Here is a 21,727-nt window from a genome sequence, read left to right as displayed (position 1 = left end):
CCTCAAAGTGTTCATGGGAAATTGAATTAAAAGCTAATCTTATGCTGGTGCAAAAAAATCTGAAACCCTTGCACACTAGAGGTCTTCAAAGAGTTCATGAAAATGTGTATCACGGAGACTGCGTGTGGATTTAAAATTTTTGCACCAAATGTTATTTTAAATTATTTGTTTATTTATTTATTTGAAAGGCAGAATGAGAGTGAGAGAGAGAGAGAGAGAGCGCTTCCATCTGTTGGTTCACTCCCCAAATGCTGGCAACAGCCGGGGCTGGGTCAGGCTGAAGCTATAATCCTGGGACTCCATCCAGGTCTCCCATGGGGGTGGCAGAGACCCACGCACTCTGGCCATCCTCTACTGCCTCCCAGGTGCACTGGCAGGAAGCTGGAGCAGAAGTGGAGAAGGCAGGCCTTTAACTGGCACTCGAATTTCAGATGCAGGCATCCCTAACAGTGGCTTAACTCCCCAACCCCAACCATAATGCTCACCCCCAAACTTATCTTTTAACTCCATTCCCATGAACTTTTTGAGGTACCCGTGTGTGGGTTTATGCAATGTAATTTTATTCATCTTTTTTTAAAAGGCAATTCTCACCGGCACTGTGGTGCAGTGAGTTAAAGCCCCAGCCTGCAGTGCTGGCATCCCATATCAGTGCTAGTTTGAGTCCCGGCTGCTCCACTTCTGATCCAGCTCTCTGCTGTAGCCTGGGAAAGCAGTAGAAGATGGCCCAAGTCCTTGGGCCCCTGCACCCATGTGGGAGACCTGGAAGAAGCTCCTGGCTGCTGGCTTCGGATCAGCACAGCTCTGGCTGTTGTGACCAATTGGGGAGTGAAGCAGCAGATGGAAGACCTCTCTCTCTCTCTCTGCCTCTCCTCTCTCTGTGTAACTTTGACTTTCAAATAAATACATAAATCTTTAAAAAAAGAGAGAGAGAGAGAATGGAAGGATGTGACTACAGATGCTGTGGCCAATAAAAGCCTAAGAAAGGAATACTGTCGTCAGCCCTCCGTAGGACATCCAACAACCCCAGTGACATGGCTGTCAGCACTCTGCCCCGAACTTCACACCTGGCTGAGCCGCCTTCCACCGCGCAAACCTGAAACCACTGCAGCGGCTGAGAAGCATGGGGTATAAAACGCTCGCCACATCTAACCACTTAGTTCAGCACCAAAGCCTATTAAGGTCCCCTCTCTTGGCACAGCCGTTTCTCATGAAGCTTTAGGGGACAGAAAACCAGTTCTTTGGGTTTTGTTATTCATTCTGTTCCTGTCACGACAGACAGGAAAACCCGTGCCCTGCGTCACTGGCGGTACGAGTCTCACCCGGAGAGGTCAAAACGGCAGTGCACGACTGCTTGAATCAGAGACCAGGCGCCAACTGAAAAAAATCCTAAACTTTAGGTTTCACAATTTTATGTATTTTTATTAGCAATTTCCTTGAAGTCATTTTTAAGGCTTGTTACAGTAATCCTTCCCCTTGTAAAATTATCACTAATTGGGGCTGAGTTGACTAAAATTCTCAATTAGTCCTACTTCTAATAGAGATTCCCTCTTTATCAAATTAATTCCAGGAGAAACCACCATTTACCAGGCACTGGAACAAGGTCAGGGTCACACGGCCGTAAACAAACCCCCGCCTCCCCGGGGCTTACATTCCAGGGCACGTGAATTTTGTCCCTTTCCTCATTATACTCTTGCAAAAGTCCAGGACCTTGTGAGCGCTTTCCTTACGTATGCATTTGAAAGGCAGAGCGGCAGTGGGAGACTGATCCATCTTCCACCCTCTGGTCCACTCTGCCAATGGCTGCAACGGCCAGGACTGGGCCAGGCCAAAGCCAGGAGCTCCATCCTACTCTCCCATGTGGGTGCAGCCCTTGGCCATCCTCTGCTGGCTCCCCAGGCACGTTAGCAGGGAGCTGGATCAGAAGTGGAGCACCAGGACTGGAACCAGCGCTCTGATGTGGGCTGCTGGCACTGCAGGCGGCGGCTTAACTTGTACCAAATGCCAGCCCTACCCACACATTCCTAACACACAGCATTTCAGCATGTTTGCTCTGTAGCGTGTTTCAGAGGCAAATGAGAAGACCAGTTCCGGAAAACACCTCTGCGCACGGATCACAGGCACTGGTTTATCATCATTATGGACTCGCTTGTAAACCTGAAGATAAGAATGGTTACTAAAGCCGTCACCACAGGCCAAACGGGCGTCTGGTTTCTCTCCATCCGGAGGGCTGGTGGGCTTTCCATATGGGAGGTCTGGCTGGAGCGCTTATGACACACGCCACGTTTAGAGGGTCTCTGCGTGGCTGAGCAGGGAGATCCGGGTTCCACACGGAGCCCCTCCCACCCTCCTCACACCTGCAGTTTCTCTCAAGTGGGCTCTCCACCGGGCGCGGAGATCAGCCTTACCGAGATCCTTACCTTACCCCGTTCCCTATCACTGCCTGGCCTCCATGCAAACTCCATTACGGAACTCAGGATTCGGGTACAGACCCTGTCCCATGCCTCCCTTCGTGCCTGGTCCCTCGGGTGGGCTCCCTGCTGGGCGGCCCGTTGTGATGTCTCACTGCAACCTTGATGGCACACATCATCCGACTGTGGCCACACGGTGCCTCCTCTGGGTGACGGTGTCCCTGAAGCCCTCCACGCGACCTGCCCACGCGCACAGCCTGGCTCCCGAGGGAACCGCACACGCGTGGGAAAAGCAGGTCTCCCCTGAGTCACCAAGCGCGCACAGGACACCCGCAGGGCTCCTCTCCAGTGCGGACTCTGAGCGACAGTGGACGGCGGCCCTTGCCTACCGGCTCTTCTTCTAAGCTTTTCTCTCCTGGTGCGTGGGAAGCGCTGAGCCAGGGCCCACGCCCTTGCCACACTCGGCTTACGCAGGGGGCCCCTTTACGTAAATGTGGTTGCTGACGGAGTTCAAGGCTAGCGCCAAGCCCCGAGACTGTCTCCACTCGCATCAGCTTCGCTCTGCCGAGTGTACCACACTACACCGCGAGTTCTTCATGACCCCTTTCCACGGTTACGTGGCTACAAGTGTCCTTTTTTTGTGCACAATGGCCACGGTTAAAGGGCGCAGTGTTTGCGTCAACGTATTCTGAAGATTCTCAGACTCTCGGACAGACTTCGCTTCTGAAATCCCAGCAGGTTCTAGACGGACTCTTGATTTTGGAGCTCACGGGAGCACTCCCCGTGAAGTGTCGTCAGGTTCTCGCCTTCAGGAACCTGGGGGTTGGGGGACACCTTTTATCCGCAGCTTAGACCTCTCGCCTCCAGGATTTTATTATCAAGTCTTGCTGTCTGGTTGATTCACTGCAGACCATCAAAGAACTAAAGCAGCCTTAGAAAGAGCCAAATTAAGAACAGTGTCAGAAGACACACTATCCCATCTCAAGACTGAAAAGTGCTTTAGTTAGCACAGTGAGAGGATAACACTGAGAACAGTGAGACGTGATCAAGAGTGCAGGAATAGAAACACACACGCACACACGTGCACACACACGCACACACGCACAGGCAGCTGGTTTTTGAGAAAAGAGCCAAGGCAACCCAGTAGGAACAGCCTTTCAACAAAATATGCAAGAATGATTTAACACCCACATGCAAAAGACTGACTCTCAGCCTGCACACGGTGCCGGTGCCGTATAAAATATTAAAATCGTTCTTGGACCAGAGTGTAAATCCAAAACAGTAACACTTCTAGAAGAGAAACAGTGTTCTTAGTCTCCCCAACTGAAAGAAAGTGACAAACTGGACTTGACCAGAATTAACACGGCTGCCCTTCCAAAGACAGAGCTGAGAAGGCAGGGGCGCTCCAGACGGGCGTCAACATCTGCAGTGAAGGACCTGTGTCCAGACCTGCAGACACGAGAAAGCCTGAGGACTCAAAAAAAAAAAAAGAAGAAGAAGAACCCCATTTGAAAACGGTCTTGACAATTAGCTTCAGGGCTCTTAGTCTGTCATGTTGGCCAAAATGTCTTCTAATGAAACGAAGCCATCATTATCCTGAGTTCTTAAGTGAAGGGGGTAATACCTGACTACCTGTTCATTGCTCTGGCAAAACTGGTAAGTGTTCATTATAAAATGTTAAATGAAGTACAAAAAAACCCAGCCGCAATTCTGCTCGCTAGAGAACACGGCTGTACAGAAAACGAGCAGGCTTTCCCCGTTCTCCACGATCCTGTATTTGACCGCGAGTACGGACTGATGAAGGAAATACTACGCAGACACAACCCTCATTCCCACTGCACAATGTCCCTGGTTCTGTCCTGTTATTTTCGACCTGTTTCACACTTCCTGTAGCTCCACAATACAGGAACAGAGAAACATCCAAACTCCTTTGGATGGGCATTTATTCCAAGTTTTAAAAAGTGACCATAACTGCACAATCCTCTGAAACTGCTTAATCACAAAGTGCGCCGCGATGTCCAGGCGGCTACGCACAACCCACGCCCTGCTCCGCACGCGGAACCGCAGGGAGAGTTCGATGGCTATCAGACAGTAAGCCTGTAGTTTTCAGTCATCAGCAAAATGTATTGCCTTTAAGACAGAGACTGGCAAGTACACAGCAACCCTCTTCATACTCAAAATATCTCATAAAATGCTTAGAAAAATTCCAAATGGTTCCTCTTTTGGTGTGCGTGGGAGAAGCAAACAAAAGTAAAGTGCTTCAAACTTGTCACAGACCCTGCCGCGCGAGGTTTGCACTGAACAGACTACAATCCTTAGGCGTCAGTCAATCAAACGGAGACGAAAATGATCCAATATTATCACTTCAATGTTTATTTCGAAGTATTTGTTGTCATGAATCGTGTCCGACGCTTTCCAAACGTTACCGCAAAACTCTGCCTTAACACACAGAGCAGGAGCAAGACATTCAATGCTGCAAAGTGCAGTGCTCCATTTTTGCAAAGTTACCCAGAAACATGATCCGTTTCCACTGTCATTTCAAGTGCCCACACGTGTACGCACACATGTACACAAAGCTAAACTGAAACGGCTAGATGGTATACCGGACAGAAAGAGGCAGGTGGGGAGCGAGCCTGCACACCCCTACCCGAGGCCGGGAACCAACTCTGACCAGGCCGTAACCAAACCCCCGTGATTTCAGACGCGCTTATTTTTTATGTCTACCTTTCGAATGATGCTTATGTATCTGAAGTCACGTTAAGAACTTACAGCTCTCCTCCAAATTAAGTTTGAGTAAGTTTTAAGCGAGCTTCAGAAAACTTTCAAACATGTCACATGTATTTTATGCTTTTTTATTCATTTAGCAGATACTGGTCTGCACGGAGTTACGGAACGTCATGGTTTTGCAGCCCAGCGGGGACTGGAAGCCCTCCCCTCATCCGGCTCACGTTCTGTGGGCGTGGGCGTGGGCCCGTGGGCCGTCCTGCTGTCAAACCCCTGACCAGAGCTGCGATCTGTAGGCCCTGGCTCCCGCGCGGTGACTCGAGTTAGGGCGCCGGCAGGATTCCTCACGGCCCCGCCACAGGGCTCCGCGGCCGGTGGCCTGCCCCTCCTGAGTGCTGAAGCGGGAAAGAAAACATCACGTTTTCATTACCAAAAAAAAAAAAAAATCTTTCTCCTACAGGAGCCGCCGTCCCCCAGTCGAGGGCTGCAAGCGGACAGCGTTTTACAGCCCCGCGGCGGGAGGCAGGCCCCGGCCGCGCGCTTCGCCGACGTAGAGTTTCTCGCCACTGTGGACCCGCTGATGGATCAGAAGCCCCGAGCTCCAACGGAAGCCCCTGCCGCAGGCGTCGCACGTGTACGGCCTCTCCCCGGTGTGCACGCGCCGGTGCGCCTGCAGGTTGGACCTCTGGCTGAAGCCCTTGCCGCACGCCTCGCACGTGTAGGGCTTCTCCCCGGTGTGCACCCTGTGGTGGGCCTGCAGACTCGAGTAGCCGCTGAAGCCCTTGCCACACTGCTCGCACTTGTAGGGCCGCCCTTCCGCGTGCACCCTCTGGTGCGCCTGCAGGCGCGCGCTCTCGCTGAAGCCCTTGGTGCACACGGCACACCTGTAGGGCTTCCCCGTGGCGTGGCCCCTGCGGTGCGCCTCGAGCCGGGCGCTCTGACTGAAGCCCTTCCCACACAGCCCGCAGGTGTAGGGCTTCACCCGCGTGTGCACGCGCCGGTGCCCCTGCAGGTACGCTCGCTGGCTGAAGCCCTTCCCGCACACGTCGCAGACGTGGGGCCTCTCCCCGGAGTGCACGCTCTGGTGGCACTGCAGGTAGGACCTCTGGCTGAAGCGCTTGCCACACTCGGCACAGGGGAACGGCTTCTCCCCGGTGTGCACGCGCCGGTGGGCCAGCAGCGTGGCGGCCTTGCTGAAGGCCTTGCCGCACTCCCCGCACTTGTGGGGCCTCTCCCCCGTGTGCACGCGCTGGTGGATCTGCAGGTTGAAGCTCCAGCTGAAGCCCTTGCCGCACTGGGCGCACGTGAACGGCTTCTCCCCGGTGTGCACGCGCTGGTGGCCCTGCAGGTGCGAACTGCGGCTGAAGCGCTTGCCGCACTCGGCGCACGTGTACGGCTTCTCCCCGGTGTGCACGCGCCGGTGGCCCTGCAGGTAGGCGTTCCGGCTGAAGCCCTTCCCGCACTCCCCGCATTTGTAGGGCTTCTCCCCGGTGTGCACCCTCTGATGCGCCTGCAGGTACGAGCTCCGGCTGAACTCCTTCGCACACGCGGCACACTTGTACGGCTTCTCCCCGGTGTGCACTCTCTGATGGACGCTCAGCACAGACCGGTGGCTGAAGCCTTTGCCACACGCCGAGCAGCTGTAGGGCTTCTGGCCGGCGTGCACTCCCGGCCGATCTCCGGGCTCTGCACGCCAGCGGAAGCCATTGCCACACTCCTTGGAAGGCGTCACTCCAGTGGGACCTTTCTCACGGCCTTGCGAATAGGAATTCCAGCCGAGGCTGCAACTGCACACACAGTACGGGCACAGCGGGTCCCTAGGGCAGGCCACCTGAAGACCCTGCAAGGGCGAGGCCAGCCCCACGTCTGCGCCACGCTCCTCGGGGCGACAGGGATCCGCCCCCACGTGCCCGAGACGCTGCACACAAACGTCTGAGCCACGCGAGCAACCCCGTCCACACTCCACAGCTGGGGACGCCTTCGCTTCACTGTCAATTTGCTGATGGACGCGAGGATGTGACCTCTGACTAAACATGCTCCCGCTCTCCTCATGTTCGTGGGGTCCCTCTGCCGTGGGGACCCTAAAAACACTACTGCTGCAGAAGTCGTGGCCGCAGGCCTTCTCAGACACGCGGCACCTACAGGATGCGCCTCCCGCGTGGAGACATGGCCAAGCACTCCGAGAGGGGTCCTGACCGAGGCCGCCTCCACACTCAGCACGCCTGCAGGACTTGTCCTCGGGACACGTGCTCCGTGGAGGTGGCAGACAGGGACTCTCCCCACCCCCCTCGTCTCCCCTCTGAATGCGTGGGTGAGCGGGAACGGAGCGACACCTGCAGTCCTCCCCACACGACCTGCACGTGTGGGGCTGCGGCTGAGCTGCAGAGCCCCCGTTCTCACCGAGGCCTTGCGCACGCTCCGTGCACACGCAGGGCTTCTGTCCTGTGCGACCTGAGCCCCGGTCCAGTAGCGATGCCATCAGGATGTCTCCTCCACGGTCACGGCACCCGTGGCTTTCCCCATTTCTGCACGCGCCCAGACGATCACTGTGATGCGGCGTCCAAGGGGCGCTGGGACACTCGCCCAAATTCTTCTTCGTGGGAATCCGCTGACACTTACACCCGTGGTCGTGTGACCCTGCCAGACCTATTTCCCTCCACGGATGCTGGGACTGTGAAGGTAAAAACCCTTGATTTTTGGTACCGCAGGAACCAGGCCCTGTGTGAGTCAATACGTAGCTCCCATATTCAGAGATCTGGATCGGTGCTCCCGCCCAGGCCCGGCGGACGCAGTCACTTTGTTCCTGGGACTGGGAATTCTTCCCTTGAAAACTTTCCACGGACTCCAGGCACTTGGGTAAGTCGCCCGCAGCCGCTCGCCAGGTCTGGCGGGAGAGCCCCGTGGGAGGGAGAGAGCTAAGTCCCAGCTCTTGGGTCCGACCCAGCGTTCGCTGCTCCGCGCCTCCTGTAAGGATGAGAAGGATTCAGAAACGAGCCCCAGTGACTGCCCGACTCGGCCATTTCCGACTTTACACCTAGATCACGGCGCGCGCCGCGGGCCCACAGGGGAAGCATCGTGGCACTGGTTCTAAGGATCCCGACAGAATCCCTCGCTTCGGCCCCACCAGCTTTCGCAGGCGCCTCCTAAGGAAGGCCGCCCGTGCAAGTGCGCCTCACTCAGCCTGGACAAGGAAGGGGCCGTTCACACGGTTTCTCAGGGCTTTCTCACTGGGCCACTGCAGCCCCCCGGGGGAAAGGCAAATGGGAGCCCTCACTTCACAAAGATCACGGCTGCAGTGGGCACGGGCTTCTGTCCTAATGTTACACACACACACACACGCACACACACACATACACGGACATACACACACACACACACATGCACACACACTCACACACACGGGCTTCTGTCCTAATGTTACACACGCGCACACACACACATACACGGACATACACACACACACACACATGCACGCACACACACGGGCTTCTGTCCTAATGTTACACACGCACACTCACACACACTCACACATACATGCACATACACACACACATACACACATGCACACACACTCACACACACGGGCTTCTGTCCTAATGTTACACACGCACACTCACGCACGCACACTCACGCACACACACACATACACGGACATACACACACACACACATGCACGCACACACACGGGCTTCTGTCCTAATGTTACACACGCACACTCACGCACGCACACTCACGCACACACACACATACACGGACATACACACACACACACACATGCACGCACACACACGGGCTTCTGTCCTAATGTTACACACGCACACTCACGCACGCACACACATACACGGACATACACACACACACACATGCACGCACACACACGGGCTTCTGTCCTAATGTTACACACGCACACACAAGCACACTCACGCACACACACACATACACGGACATACACACACACACACACATGCACGCACACACACGGGCTTCTGTCCTAATGTTACACACGCACACTCATGCACGCACACACACACATGTGCATGCATACACGCACATCACGCACATACACACATGCACACACACGCACACACACGTGCACGCACACACACACATACACACACACATACACACACTCACGCACATACACACACGCACACACACCCCTGCTCTCTAGCACCGGGCTCGGTCATGGCTGCATCGTAAGCCTGCGGGGTGAACGCTGCGCTGGGGTAAACGCAGACCTCTAACCTGCACGTGCGACACCTGCCGGCCGCTCTCAAGGGCGGCCTCTTTTCACGAGAACGGAAAGCACCCCTGTGTGCACGCGCTGCACGAGCCTTGACTCGTTTCTAAAGCTATTTCACGTCTCTGCGGGCCGCGGTGCACGTGGGAGACGCTTGGACAGATTTAACTCCAAGGATCTCAGCAATAGAGCCGAGGGGGTGACCACGTCAAGTCTCATGGCAGCTGCAGACGTGCGAAGCGGCTCATGGCCCACGAACAAAGCTCCCGGAACCCCGGCTCTGGCTTCCATCACTGCATGGGGACATTCCGGCCGCGTGCAGGGAACTGGGGCTGCCAGAAGACTTCAAGACGGGCAGATCTTCATAAACTGGCCTGTCTCCCAATTATTCTTTTTTTAAAAGATCTGTTTAAAAGGCAAAGTGAGCGAGTGAGAGAGAAGCCTTCCCTCTGCTAGTTCACTCCCCAGTGGCCACACCAGCCAGGGCTGGGTGGGCTGACGCAGGGAGCCAGGAGCTCCACCGGGGTCTCCCACGTGGGTGGTAGGGACCAAACACTGGGCCGTCATTTGCTGTTCTCCCGCGTGCAGCAGTGGGGAGCTGGGTCGGAAGCCGAGCAGGCCGGCACCCCCAGTGGTGGCTCAGACCTTGCTGCGCCACAACACTGGCCCCCTGTCGCCTGGGCATTAATGCCCAGCAGAGGCTGGAGGACAGCTACTCACGCGCTCCCTGGGGCGCCTGCTTCCACGGGGCTGAACGGGCAGCACGCAGCGGCTCCGCCCCTCAGAGAAGGCAGCCTAAAGGGGGCCACAGAAGCAGAACCACGGAGCTGGACGCTCGCCTGGACTGCCCCCCACTCTCGGAGGCCGAGAGGCGCCGCTTCCGGCCTCCTCCTTGGAGCAGTGTGTTCACTCCTGCTCTCCCGAGGGTGCCAGACCCGGCGCGACCCTCCATCTCCACCGAGATGGAGCCGAAAACTTACAAAAGTGAACGGATTTCTTTCAAAATTCTCTTTTTTTCTGCCCAGGGTCAGCCTTGGTTACCCACCTGAGCGCCCGTCGCGCTGGGCTCCTGTCGCCACCAGCAAGACCGTCTCCTCCCGCTCCAGCTGGGCTATCAGGTCGGGTTTGAAGGGCTGGCGCGCTGGGCAAAAGGTGAGGGCGAAGGGTTTGCAGTTTGGCGACATGCAAGCTTCGGAGCAATCCGTCGTAACCAGACACAGACACCCCCCTCCCAGCCCTCCCCTCCCCCGCCTTCACGATTTCTCCTCGCAGCACCAGCAGCTCTGCACACACACTCGGGCCTCTCCTCCCGCTCCCCCACGCGAGCAGGCCGCAGGGCACCGTCCACGCTCCTGCACACGGCTGCCTGTAGGGGGCAGGCTGGAGACGGACACGGCGGAGGAGTTCTCTGAGCCATGGTCAGACCCCGCCCCCGAGCGGTGCCGTCATTTCGCACTCTTAGCTGCGGCGACCGAGAGTGCGTTATTCCTCACGGCCTCGTCCAGCTTTTGAATTCTCTGCCAGTCTCGTGGGTGAGAAATGGAATTTCAGGACAGCTTTAATTAAGACTTCATTTTCCATGAAGCTGATCATTTCTTCAGGTGCACACACATTCATATGCATGCGCATTTGCATATGCACACACACGCACACCCCCACACGGCCAGCTCCACTCCCCGAGACCAACGAGCAAAGCCGCCACCCTGGCCACGCCCACGCCCAGCAGCCAGACTTCACCGTGAAGACACGACCCCCCAAGAAGACAAATGGCTGAGGCCAGGGCTGGGCGAAGGCGCAGCACACGGGCCGGGCCGCAAAGGAAGGGCGCGCTCAGAATGTTGGGGGCACACCACGAGGCACGAGGGCACAGGGGCCGGCTCGAAGGAGCCAAACTGGGACGACTTTAACACCGAAATAATTGCAGCAATAAATCCTACCCAGTTTATTTAAAAGAGAATCCACAAGTCCCTCTTACCACAAAATGCCAAACACTGACGGCTAAACAGGAAGGAGGCGCTAGCTCCAAAACCCATCATTTTGTAACTACCCGGAAGAGACCCCGGCAGCTGGCTCATCCTTGGATACTGGATCTACAGGGGGACACTTGGGATGCCCCGGCCGCTGCAGGAGGGAGACGCAGTAATGACACAGAAGAGAAACTGGGCCTCTTGACTGGGTGATCAAAATTCACGTGGCCTGGGAAGCAGCAACGGCCACCCCGTGTGTCCAGACACAGCACCCTCAAGGGATGCACTGCACCTCTGAAGTGCCCATCTGAATGGCTGCGCGGTTCTAATTACGGAGAAACATTAGGAACCCAATTAAAATTGGGGGGGTGCATAAAAGTTAGGATGCAGCCTGAGACCCCTAAACCCCATTTCTGAGGGCCTGGGTTCAAGTCCTGGCTCCACTCCCGATTCCAGCTTCCTGCTAACACGCACCCTGGGAGGCAGTGGGTGATGGCTCAAGTACTGGGGTCCTGGCTACCAACGGGAGAGACCCTCGGTTTCCAGCTCCTGGCTTCAGCCTGGCACTGTGGCTGCTGCGGACATTAGACGAGTTAACCAGAAGAAGGAAGACCTCTCTCTCTGCATTTTTTTGTTTTAAGATTTTATTTATTTGAAAGGCAGAGTTAGACAGAGAGAAGGAGATACAAGGAGAGAAATCTTCCATCCACTGGCTCACCCCCCAGATGGCCGCAATAAGCCATGACTGGGCCAGGCTGAAGCCGGGAGCCAGGAGCTTCTTCAGGGTCTCCCACGTGAGTACAGGGGCCCAAGGAGTTGGACCATGTTCCACTGTTTTCCCAGGTGCATTAGCAGGGAGCTGGATCGGAAGTGGAGCAGCCAGGTCTCGATCCAGCACCCACATGGGATGCTGGCATCGCAGGCGGTGGCTTAACCACAATCCTGGCCCCTCTCTCTGCCTTTCAAATAAGGAAAATAAATTTAAAAATTTTTAAATAGAGGAAAGGGTACTAGTATTCAGAACACGTCACTGCTATAAAAGACAAATGCTATGGAAATGTTCCAGATTAAGGGAGGCTAAAGAGACAGGACAACTGGCCTAGACTCCAGGCTACAGGGTGTTCTCAAGTGAGAAAATGTGCTTTAAGGAACGTATAAACAGATTTCAAAAAGTTCATGGAAATGGAATTTAAAGATAACGCACACCTTCGCTGGACTTTCTGAGTGCCTCGCAATTGGCTTTATGGATAAAATTAGAGCGCAACTCATGGATCAGACAGAAGTATTGTTACCTGTACCAGGGGTATCTAAGAGAACATTCGCGGCCAGCGCCGCGGCTCACTAGGCTAATCCTCCGCCTTGCCGCGCCGGCACACCGGGTTCTAGTCCCGGTCGGGGCGCCGGATTCTGTCCCGGTTGCCCCTCTTCCTGTCCAGCTCTCTGCTGTGGCCAGGGAGTGCAGTGGAGGATGGCCCAAGTGCTTGGGCCCTGCACCCCATGGGAGACCAGGAGAAGCACCTGGCTCCTGCCATCGGATCAGCGCGGTGTGCCGGCCGCGGCGGCCATTGGAGGGTGAACCAACGGCAAAGGAAGACCTTTCTCTCTGTCTCTCTCTCTCACTGACCACACTGCCTGTCAAAAAAAAAAAAAAAAAAGAGAGAGAGAGAGAGAGAACATTCGCGTTTCCACAAAACAGACTAACCACACGCAAAGGCAGCTCTGGCCTTCGCCTCGGCTCCTGAGAGGTGATCCTAAGCCCGGCTCGGACAGGAGGGCTCCTTGTTCCCCCCAAGGCCTCAGTCCAGGGCAGACACTGAACGACGGGATTTCCGGTGGGGGCCTGGGGCCTCGTGTTATCGCCTCCCCCTCTAGAGGGGCCGGCATGTCCGGTCAGCCACACAGGTGTCACCCACCCTGCACCGCTGAGTCTCAGTCAAAGCTCTGGACGCCAAGGCCCAGGTGAGCCCGCCTGGCTGGCAATGCCTCCGGAGACTGTCAGAAAGAAAGGGCCTGGCTTATGCAAATGACCCTGCAGTGGTTGGAAAAACATCTTCCTAAAGACACATCTTCATCCACATGGCCAAGTCTATAAGTTCTTTTACTTCTGCAGCTTTCTGTGAGTTTCACGTTACTTACAAAGACACTGTTAAAGCAACAAAACAAGGGGCCAGCGCTGTGGCTTAATGGGTAAAGCTGCCATCTGCAGCGCCAGCACTGGGCGTCGGTTCGAGTCTCAGCTGCTCCACTTCCAATCCAACTTCCTGTTGACGTGCCTGGGAAAGCAGTGGAGGATGGCCCAAGTGCTTGGGCCCCTGCACCCACGTGGGAGACCCAGAGGAAGCTCCTGGCTCCTGCCTGACCCTGCCCTGGCTATATGCAGCCATTTGGGGAGTTTATCAGCAGATGGAAGATCTCTCTCTCTCTCTCTCTCTCTCTCTCTACTTCTTCTAACTCTGCCTTTCAAATAAATAAAATAAATCTTTAAAAAAAATGCCTCCCAAAACTCAAGTTAATAACTATTAACGCTGTAAGGAAATGGCAGTGACTTTACTAAACCTGCTTCGAGACAAATCGCGAAGGGGGCGGGCCCCAATACGCCCACCTCCGCCCTGTGCCGCACACGATCACGAGGCTCTCAGGCCCCCACCCTCAGAGAGCGACCCCCAACAGCGAGCACACACACCCCGCCCCGGGGCTGCCGCGGAGACGCGAAGGGCGCCCGTCCTCACCCACGGACAGCAGGTTCCGGAAGTTCTCCAGCATCACAGCCCGGTACAGCGCCCTCTGCGCCGCGTCCAGCAGCCGCAGCTCCTCCTCGCTGAAGACCACGGCCACGTCCTGGAAGGTCACCATCGCCTAGGACAGCAAGCACGAGACGCAGGGCGGGAAGCCGGCTGCCGCCGCCGCCAGCTCACTCCCGGGACGCTAATTCCACCCCCACCCCAGGGCCGCTCTTCCAGTGGCCACCTGCTGCCCGCACTCCGCACCCTGCAGCGAGTCCTGCCTCCTGGACTACCACGTCGGCCCTGTTACTCACGATGCCCTGGCCCCAGGAGGGCTCACACACGCACACACACACACACACTCACAGGCACACTCACACACACTCACGCACACTCACAGGCACAGCTCTGGGCAGCGGCGCGGCCGGGGCCCACTGGGGAACCCCGGACAAGGCTCTGCTCTCCTCCCCGTGGGGCCGCGGCCCGCCGGGATCTCCCTGGTGATGGACGCCTGCCTGGCAGGGCTCCGGCGGGGCTGAATGCGCCCCCACCGCCTGGGGAGACTCGGAAACCTGCAGTTTCTCTTTGAGGGCTCATCCTCCAGGCTGGGTCCCTTATCCACTGCTCCTGGGAAACCCCCAGGCCAGCTGTGGAAGGGAAGGGACTGGGAAGGGAGAGAGGGAAAAGCTCAGCGGGAACTGTGGGTGAGGCAGGGCCTGCGGCGCCGGCATCCCACATGGGCGCCGGTTCTAGTCCCGGCTGCTCCACTTCTGATCCAGCTCTCTGCTGTGGCCTGGGAAAGCAGTGGAAGATGGCCCAGGTCCTTGGGCCCCTGCACCCACGTGGGAGACCCGGACTTTCAAATAAATAAATCAATCTTAGGAAAAAAAAAAAAAAAACACAAAGGAGAAACAAAACCAATGAAACCTCGGCTTTAAAGCTCAGGTAAAAATAAACAAAAGAAAACAAAAATAACAACGTCACTGCCACGTCCTGTGATCCGGATGCTTTTTCTTTATAGGCTTTCTATATACTCTATAATCCGCAATCATTTCTAAAGCCCAAACATGGACTGTAAGTGTTTCAGACAGAATGCAGCCACGCTGCAGACGACGGGGCCGCGCGGTGGAGCAGCGGGCCAAGGTGCACCTGTGGCGCCGGCGTCCCATCCGGGCGCCAACTGGTGTCCGGGCTGCTCCACCGCCTGGCCCAGCTCCCTACCAACGCATGCGGGAAAAGCAGCGGAAGACAGACCAAGTGTTCGGGCCCCTGCCGACCCACACGGGAGGCCCGCAGGCAGCTGCTGGCTCCTGGCTTCAGCCTGGCACAGCCCCGGCCATTGCAGCCATCTGGGGAGTGAAACAGCGGGTGGAAGACCTCTCTCTCTCTCTCTCTCTCTATATATATATATATATATATATATCCACGCCCCAATAACTTTTTTCAAATAAATAAATATATTTTTAAAAACCGCAATGTCTACAAACATTTTTCAAGGCGTCAAAGCGTATTCACAGCTTTCGTGGCCCTCTACGAAGATGCAAATAACGGCTTCTCTACCTGATCGCAAACACATTAAGAACTAACGCAACCCAATGAAACTACCCGATTCGAGTCACAGCACTGCGTGTTTAAATACTTTATGGCTCAGGCCCAAAACTCCCCAAGGAGGCTGGGAGAAATGGAACTAACTATAACGGCAACCCCAGCCCATCGCTGGCGCACCCCTCTTCTTCAACCCGAACCAAGCCCAAACCAGACCAGGATGCACGGCTTCCAGCGGCCGGGCAGGGGCGGGCCGGCGGGAGACAGAACCCAGGAGCGCCTCACCGCCCGCGCCGCGGGACCCCCGCGGGACCCCGGCCCGGCCAGGGATGCGCCACACCTGCGGGGGCTCAGTCAATGGCACCCGAGCCCGCCCTTCGCCCTGGGCGGCTTCTCTTCCCCCAGGTCGCCGGCCGGGCTGCCCCGGGCTCACAGCAAGACGAGGAAGGAGCGGCGTTGGCGCGCGGACACCGAGACCCGGCAGTGCAGGGCTCACCTTTCTGAGAGCAACCGAGGCCGCGGCCTCGCACACCTGCGGCGGAAGTGACTCTGCCCACAGCGGCCGCCGGGACTCCGCTTCCCAGAATTCCCGACGGCAGTGGGCACCGGGCCTGGGGGCTCCCGTGGCGGAAGTGAGCCTAGGGCGCCAGCTTCCCGGACTACATTTCCCAGAATTCCCAGCCCTCCTTGGGCTCCCGTGGCGGAAGTGAGCCTAGGGCGCCAGGTGCCCGGACTACATTTCCCAGAATTCCCAGCCCTGCCTAGGGCGGAAGTGCCGGCCACCATGCTGCGCGCCTGGGTTGTGTTTCTCAACATTCCCGCTGGAAACGAGGTCCGAAACTCCGCTTTCGTGCGGCAGGGCGCGCAGGAATTGGCGGCATTCCCGCGTCTTTCCCAGCCGAACGTGCGCTGACGGCACACCTCGGCTCTGGCTCTATTCTCCTAGGGTGCGGATGCTTCTAGAACTCTGACTAGCGCCACCTCTACCTACCAGGGGGGATTCCTGCCGGGGCCGCCAGTGAATGGACGCCGACGCCAAGAGTCGGCCACCGCGGCCGCGACGCCGGAGCCGGCGCCGAGGGGAGCAGCCGGTGTGCCCGCCTCTCCGTGGCTTTCGCTGCTGAACGTGAATGTGGGCCCTGCGGCCGAGGGGGGGACAGCATTGACCGGAGACAGAGTCCCAGTGTGGGGAGCGGCGACCTGCGTGGAATCCCCGAGCTGCTGTGGCATCCCCGGTGTCCATGCGGCTCTGTCCTGCAGAGAGGAAAGTGGGAAAGCTGACGGCTCAACCCAGCAGCCTTCAGCAGGGAGAAAGGGAAAGGGGAAGTCGAAGTGCCCACTTCTCTGCTGGGCGCCAAATACCCGGATGCACCGTGCCCGTCACACTGACCGGTTAGCCGTGCTGGGTGTTGTCTGCGGCTCTCACCAGCCCGCCGTGCCCTGCCGAAGCAGCCAGGCCACTGTCGGGCCGGCTTTCTCGGGTTCTGGATTGGTCTGATGGTGTCCATGTTGTACTGAAACCTCAATACTTCCTGCAAACGGGAGGCTCGGTCTAGAGGCTGAATAAACGTTTGCCACAAATACGGCACATCCGAGGCTGGAAATGGCTGGGCAAGGTCACGCGAAAGCTCCGCCTGGGGTCCTCTCAAGTTCTGGGCAGGTACTCTCGCCACGGGGTAAAAGAAAAAGGTTCAGCAGCCACTATGTGAAAATTCTCGATAATTCTGAGAAAAAACCATGCTAACAACACTGTGGAGTTTTCAATAATTATCTTACAGTTTATATATTATTAAAAGAGGATCAGTCTGACAATAGGTGAAACTTTTGGACAGAAATGACAGAAAATGTAAAGATACAATAGGCGGGGCCAGTGCTGTGGCATAGTGGGTAAAGCCCTCGGCTGCAGTGCGGGCATCCCAACTGGGTGCTGGTTCGAGTCCCAGCTGCTCCACTTCCCATCCAGCTCTCTGCTATGACCTGGGAAAGCAGTAGAAGATGGCCCAAGTCCTTGGGCCCCTGCATCCACACGGAGACCCGGAAGAAGCTCCTGGCTCCTGGCTTCAGATCGGCACAGCTCCAGCCATTGTGGCCAGTTGGGGAGTGAACCAGTGGATGGAAGACCACTCTCTCTCTCTGTCTCTACCTCTGCCTCTCTGTAACTGCCTTTCAAATAAATAAATATTAAAAAAAAAAAAAAAAAAAAAAAAGCTACTTGCCCCATTCCACACTCACAGAGGTAACTGGTTCTGCTAAGCCCCGCGCCAGCCAGAGCCTTTTTAAAGGCAGAATACAGCCCTCCGTTTCCAGGACTGGCGTCAAAACTTTGCATCGTGCTCTGTCCATTTTTCCCTTCCCAAGCTGTTTCTCCTCCAGACAGCTACAGGGAATACTGCCAACAATGAAAAGGAACAAACGGGCCAGTGCTGACACAACACAGCGGGACATCCCGTACGGGCGCCAGTTTGTGTCCCGGCTGCTCTACTTCCCATCCAGCTCCTTGCTATGTTCTGGGAAAGCCCTGCACCCCCACGGGAGACCTGTTAGAAGCTCCTCGCTCCTGGCATTGGCCCCGGCCCATCCCGGGCTGCTGAGTCCATCTGGGGAGTGAACCAGCAGATGGAAGGTCTGTCTCCCTCTCTCTCTCTAACTCTTTCAGATACACGAGTAAACCTTAAAGAAGAAGAAGTTTCTTCAGGAAACTACTCTTCCTACTCTGCCATCTCCTCCAGGGCTCTGCTCAGACACATCGTGCATTCGATATAATTTAGCAAACCCTTCCGGACCCCCTTTCAACCCTGTCGTTTCCACTCCTTACCCTGATTGATGCCTCTAAATATCACCGAGTTTATAATTTCCTTACCAAGAGTTTCCTATTTGCTCTTCTATCAAGACTATACAAGCCGGTGCCGCGGCTCACTAGGCTAATCCTCCGCCTTGTGGTGCCGGCACACGGGGTTCTAGTCCCGGTCGGGGCGCCGGATTCTGTCCCGGTTGCCCCTCTTCCAGGCCAGCTCTCTGCTGTGGCCAGGGAGTGCAATGGAGGATGGCCCAAGTGCTTGGGCCCTGCACCCCATGGGAGACCAGGAGAAGCACCTGGCTCCTGCCATCGGATCAGCGCGGTGTGCCAGCCGCGGTGGCCATTGGAGGGTGAACCAACGGCAAAGGAAGACCTTTCTCTCTGTCTCTCTCTCTCTCACTGTCCACTCTGCCTGTCAAAAAAAAAAAAATGACTATACAAAGTAGTCCTTTCTCTACACCAGGATGAACACCATATATTTCCAGTAAAATTTTTTAAGATTACATGTCATTTATTTGTAAGGTTTTTTTTTTTTTTAAAACAGAGTTACAGAGAGAGGAAGAGGCAGAGAGAGAGTGATTTTCCATGACTGGTTCACTCCCCAGATGGTCCCAACAGCCAGGAATGGGCCAGGCTGAAGCCAGGAGCTTCTTCCAGGTCTACCTCACATGGGTGCAGAGGCCCAAGCACTTGGGCAGCCATCCTCCACTGCTTTCCCAGGCACACTAGCAGGGAGCTGGATTGGAAGTGGAGCAGCTGGGACTCAAAGCCCCTTTGCCCACTACACCACAACACTGGCCCCAACATATCATTTACTTGATAATTCGTAATCATATTTCCATATACTTGCTTGCTATACCTATTGCTTCTTTTTGTACCTGCTCTTATTCCTTGTTGCATTCACACCCTCATTCCTATCGGGGTTTCATTATCCATGATCTTCCAGGATTCATACTTTAAGCATAGCGCTTTCAGCCCAGTTTGCTGTGTGTCCTCTCTATCTTTATTACGGTGACTTCAGTGTAGGGCAATTGGCGTTTTTCTAGACTCGCTCATTACCGCTGTCGCCTTGGCTGCGGCCCTGTGCACCCACAAAAACAACCAGTGTTTCCCTGGGTCATCGCCATCCTAAGCATTTTAAAAGTCACGACTTCATTTAACTCACAACTGCCCTAGGCCAGCCATACACGTGCACCCTGGAAACAACTGATTGACAGAGATTAAGTAACTCGTCCAACACTACGCAGCTAAGAAGGGCAGTGCTGACTCACGGACCCAACTAAAGGGCCAGGGGAACCCAAGAATCCTCACCCCCGGGGCCCTCCCTCTACCAGGGACCCGCACAGCCGCAAAGCCGGAGGGAACAGCAAACACTACAGCTCCCACTTCTCCTCGAGGCGAAGGGCGGGGCTTTCATTGGTCCCGCCTCCAGGCTGAAGGGACACAGAGGCCTCTGGGACTGGAGTCTCCCCTGGGGGCAGGCAGGCCAAGCCCCCTTGGGGCGGAAGTTCTGAGACTGACTTCACAGAGTCCTCTAGATAGCGCTGCTTGATTCCTTTCGCTCTAGTTTATCCGAAACAGTGAATTTTCTCAAGAAGCAATCAAGGGATCAAGTGAACGTCATAATCTCACGCCGACAAACAGGAGGGAAGAGTGAGGGCCAGAATGTTAGAGAAGGGAAGGGGAAGGGGGGGGGGCTCACTGGCTGCATCGGATGCCCGCTGGCCAGGGGCTGCGGGAGCCCCCAAGGGCCACACACTCGCCCTTCCCTGTACAACCTCATGGGCTGCAGCCTGTTGCCTGCCCGTGCGTCTCTCTCTGTGAGGACACTAACCCCACAGATCACGGATGCACCCTTATTGAACCTCATTTCCTTCCTCGAAGGCTCCACTCCAAATGCAGGCACTTTGGGGGTTGCGGGGGCAACCTCCTGCCTGTAATCTGACTGCTGGGAGATGAGCCTGTCTCTCGGCTCCAAACCTCCAGGTGAAGCCACGCTTGTAGTGCCGGAACCCCGGGTTTTGCAAGCCGCGTGTCTGCTTTGCCAGGCGGCTCCGACCCCTGGGCGCCAGGGGGCTCTCTGCTAGGCTGGGGAACGGAGGAGGGGCTTCCTCCTTGGGGCTTGCTCCCTGTCCTCTCATCCCCCCAGGACCCTAAGGTCCCCCCCCCCCGGCGGCAGCAGCCACAGCTCCTTCCACTGCGATCCTTGCAGCCGCATTCTCACAGAGCCCACCTCGCACAGCCCGCACCAGCCAGGGAGGGGCCCCTCAGCACGCAGCAGCCCCCGGGGCTCCTCTCCGACCCCAGCCACCCCAGCCGGCCAGCACGCCGCTCCTCCTGGGGCTCTCAGCTCCACGTCCATGGAGCCCTCCTCACAGAATTCGGTCTCCACCAGGCTGGGAGCTACTTCCACCATGCCCCGGAGTTCTCTACCCCTTCAGTATGCGGCTAACAGCTTTCCCTGGTTAGCAGTTCTGTGTACTGCATTCTCCCTGTTCAAACAGCTGGCTTTGCCTTGCCTTCTCCCAGACAGATCCTACCTGGTACAGAAGAAAGGAGAAGCACGGAGGACATTCCCGGTGGGGTCTGTGCCACTCGGTGCACCACCCACCCGGTGCACCACCCACCCGGTGCAACACCCGTGGTCACACAAAGCACCTCCCAGTCCCCGTCCGTGAACACCCGCTGAGTGCTGGCGGGAAGCTTTCTACAGAAGGAATCCCTCGCACAGACAAGCCTGCTGTTGCTTGTATATGCATATTTTATAACCCGAGGATTGTCCAAAATGCCCCCTGTAGACGCTGCCAATTCACAAGCCCACTGCTGTCTGGGAATTCTTTTCCCATCACCCACCAAGACTCAGCCTTGTCACTTTTTCATGGCACACTGATTTCCTGCAATCACATTTAAAGGAACTAAGATGGGCTGGACTTGTGCAGCGCATTAAGCTGCCACCTACAATGTCAGCGTCGCATTTGACCACAGGTTCGAGTCCCAGCTGCTCCACTTCCAGTGCCGCACCCTGCCAATATGATTGGGAAAGCAACAGCAGATGGCCTAAGTGCTTGTGCCCCTGCCACTCACATGGGAGACCCGATGGAGCTCCTGGCTCCTGGCTTCAGCCTGGCCCAGCCCTGGCCATTGTGGCCATCTGGGGAGTGAGCCAGCAGACGGAAGATTCTCTCTTTCTGTCTCTGTCACTCTTTCAAATTAAGAAAAAAATTTTTAAAGGTACTGAAGGTACCTTTAAACTGAAGGTAACTGAAGACGTGGGCTCCTGGGTTTGTTTTTTTAAAGGTAAAATGGAAATTATTGGGACGAGT

General features: G+C 56.2%; 1 protein-coding gene and 1 long non-coding RNA gene across 3 annotated transcripts; one reads left to right on the top strand and one right to left on the bottom strand.

Annotated features, from left to right (window-relative positions):
• Positions 1-4,758: 4,758 nt before the first annotated feature.
• On the bottom strand, positions 4,759-16,254 carry ZNF112 (zinc finger protein 112). 2 transcript variants are annotated; one of them, XM_002723110.5, is made up of 4 exons: positions 16,104-16,254; positions 14,069-14,195; positions 10,418-10,513; positions 4,759-8,096 (listed from the first exon to the last, which is right to left on the bottom strand). In XM_002723110.5, the coding sequence occupies exons 2-4, from the start codon at positions 14,190-14,192 to the stop codon at positions 5,635-5,637; spliced, it is 2,682 nt and encodes an 893-aa protein (XP_002723156.3). In that variant the 5' UTR covers positions 14,193-14,195; positions 16,104-16,254; the 3' UTR covers positions 4,759-5,634. The 2 variants fall into 2 exon arrangements, with proteins under 2 accessions (XP_002723156.3, XP_051695054.2); XM_051839094.2 differs by having other exon boundaries at positions 14,069-15,411; positions 16,104-16,226.
• Positions 16,156-17,814, top strand: LOC127488738 (uncharacterized). The gene is made up of 2 exons (XR_007916523.2): positions 16,156-16,439; positions 16,554-17,814. It is a non-coding gene; the product is annotated as an uncharacterized lncRNA (long non-coding RNA).
• The last annotated feature ends 3,913 nt before the right edge of the window (positions 17,815-21,727 follow it).

This window comes from Oryctolagus cuniculus, chromosome 18 (genome assembly GCF_964237555.1).
Source record: "Oryctolagus cuniculus chromosome 18, mOryCun1.1, whole genome shotgun sequence".
NCBI lineage: Eukaryota > Metazoa > Chordata > Mammalia > Lagomorpha > Leporidae > Oryctolagus > Oryctolagus cuniculus.
Note: the sequence above shows the minus strand (reverse complement) of the source record. Positions and strands in the feature narration are given on the sequence as shown.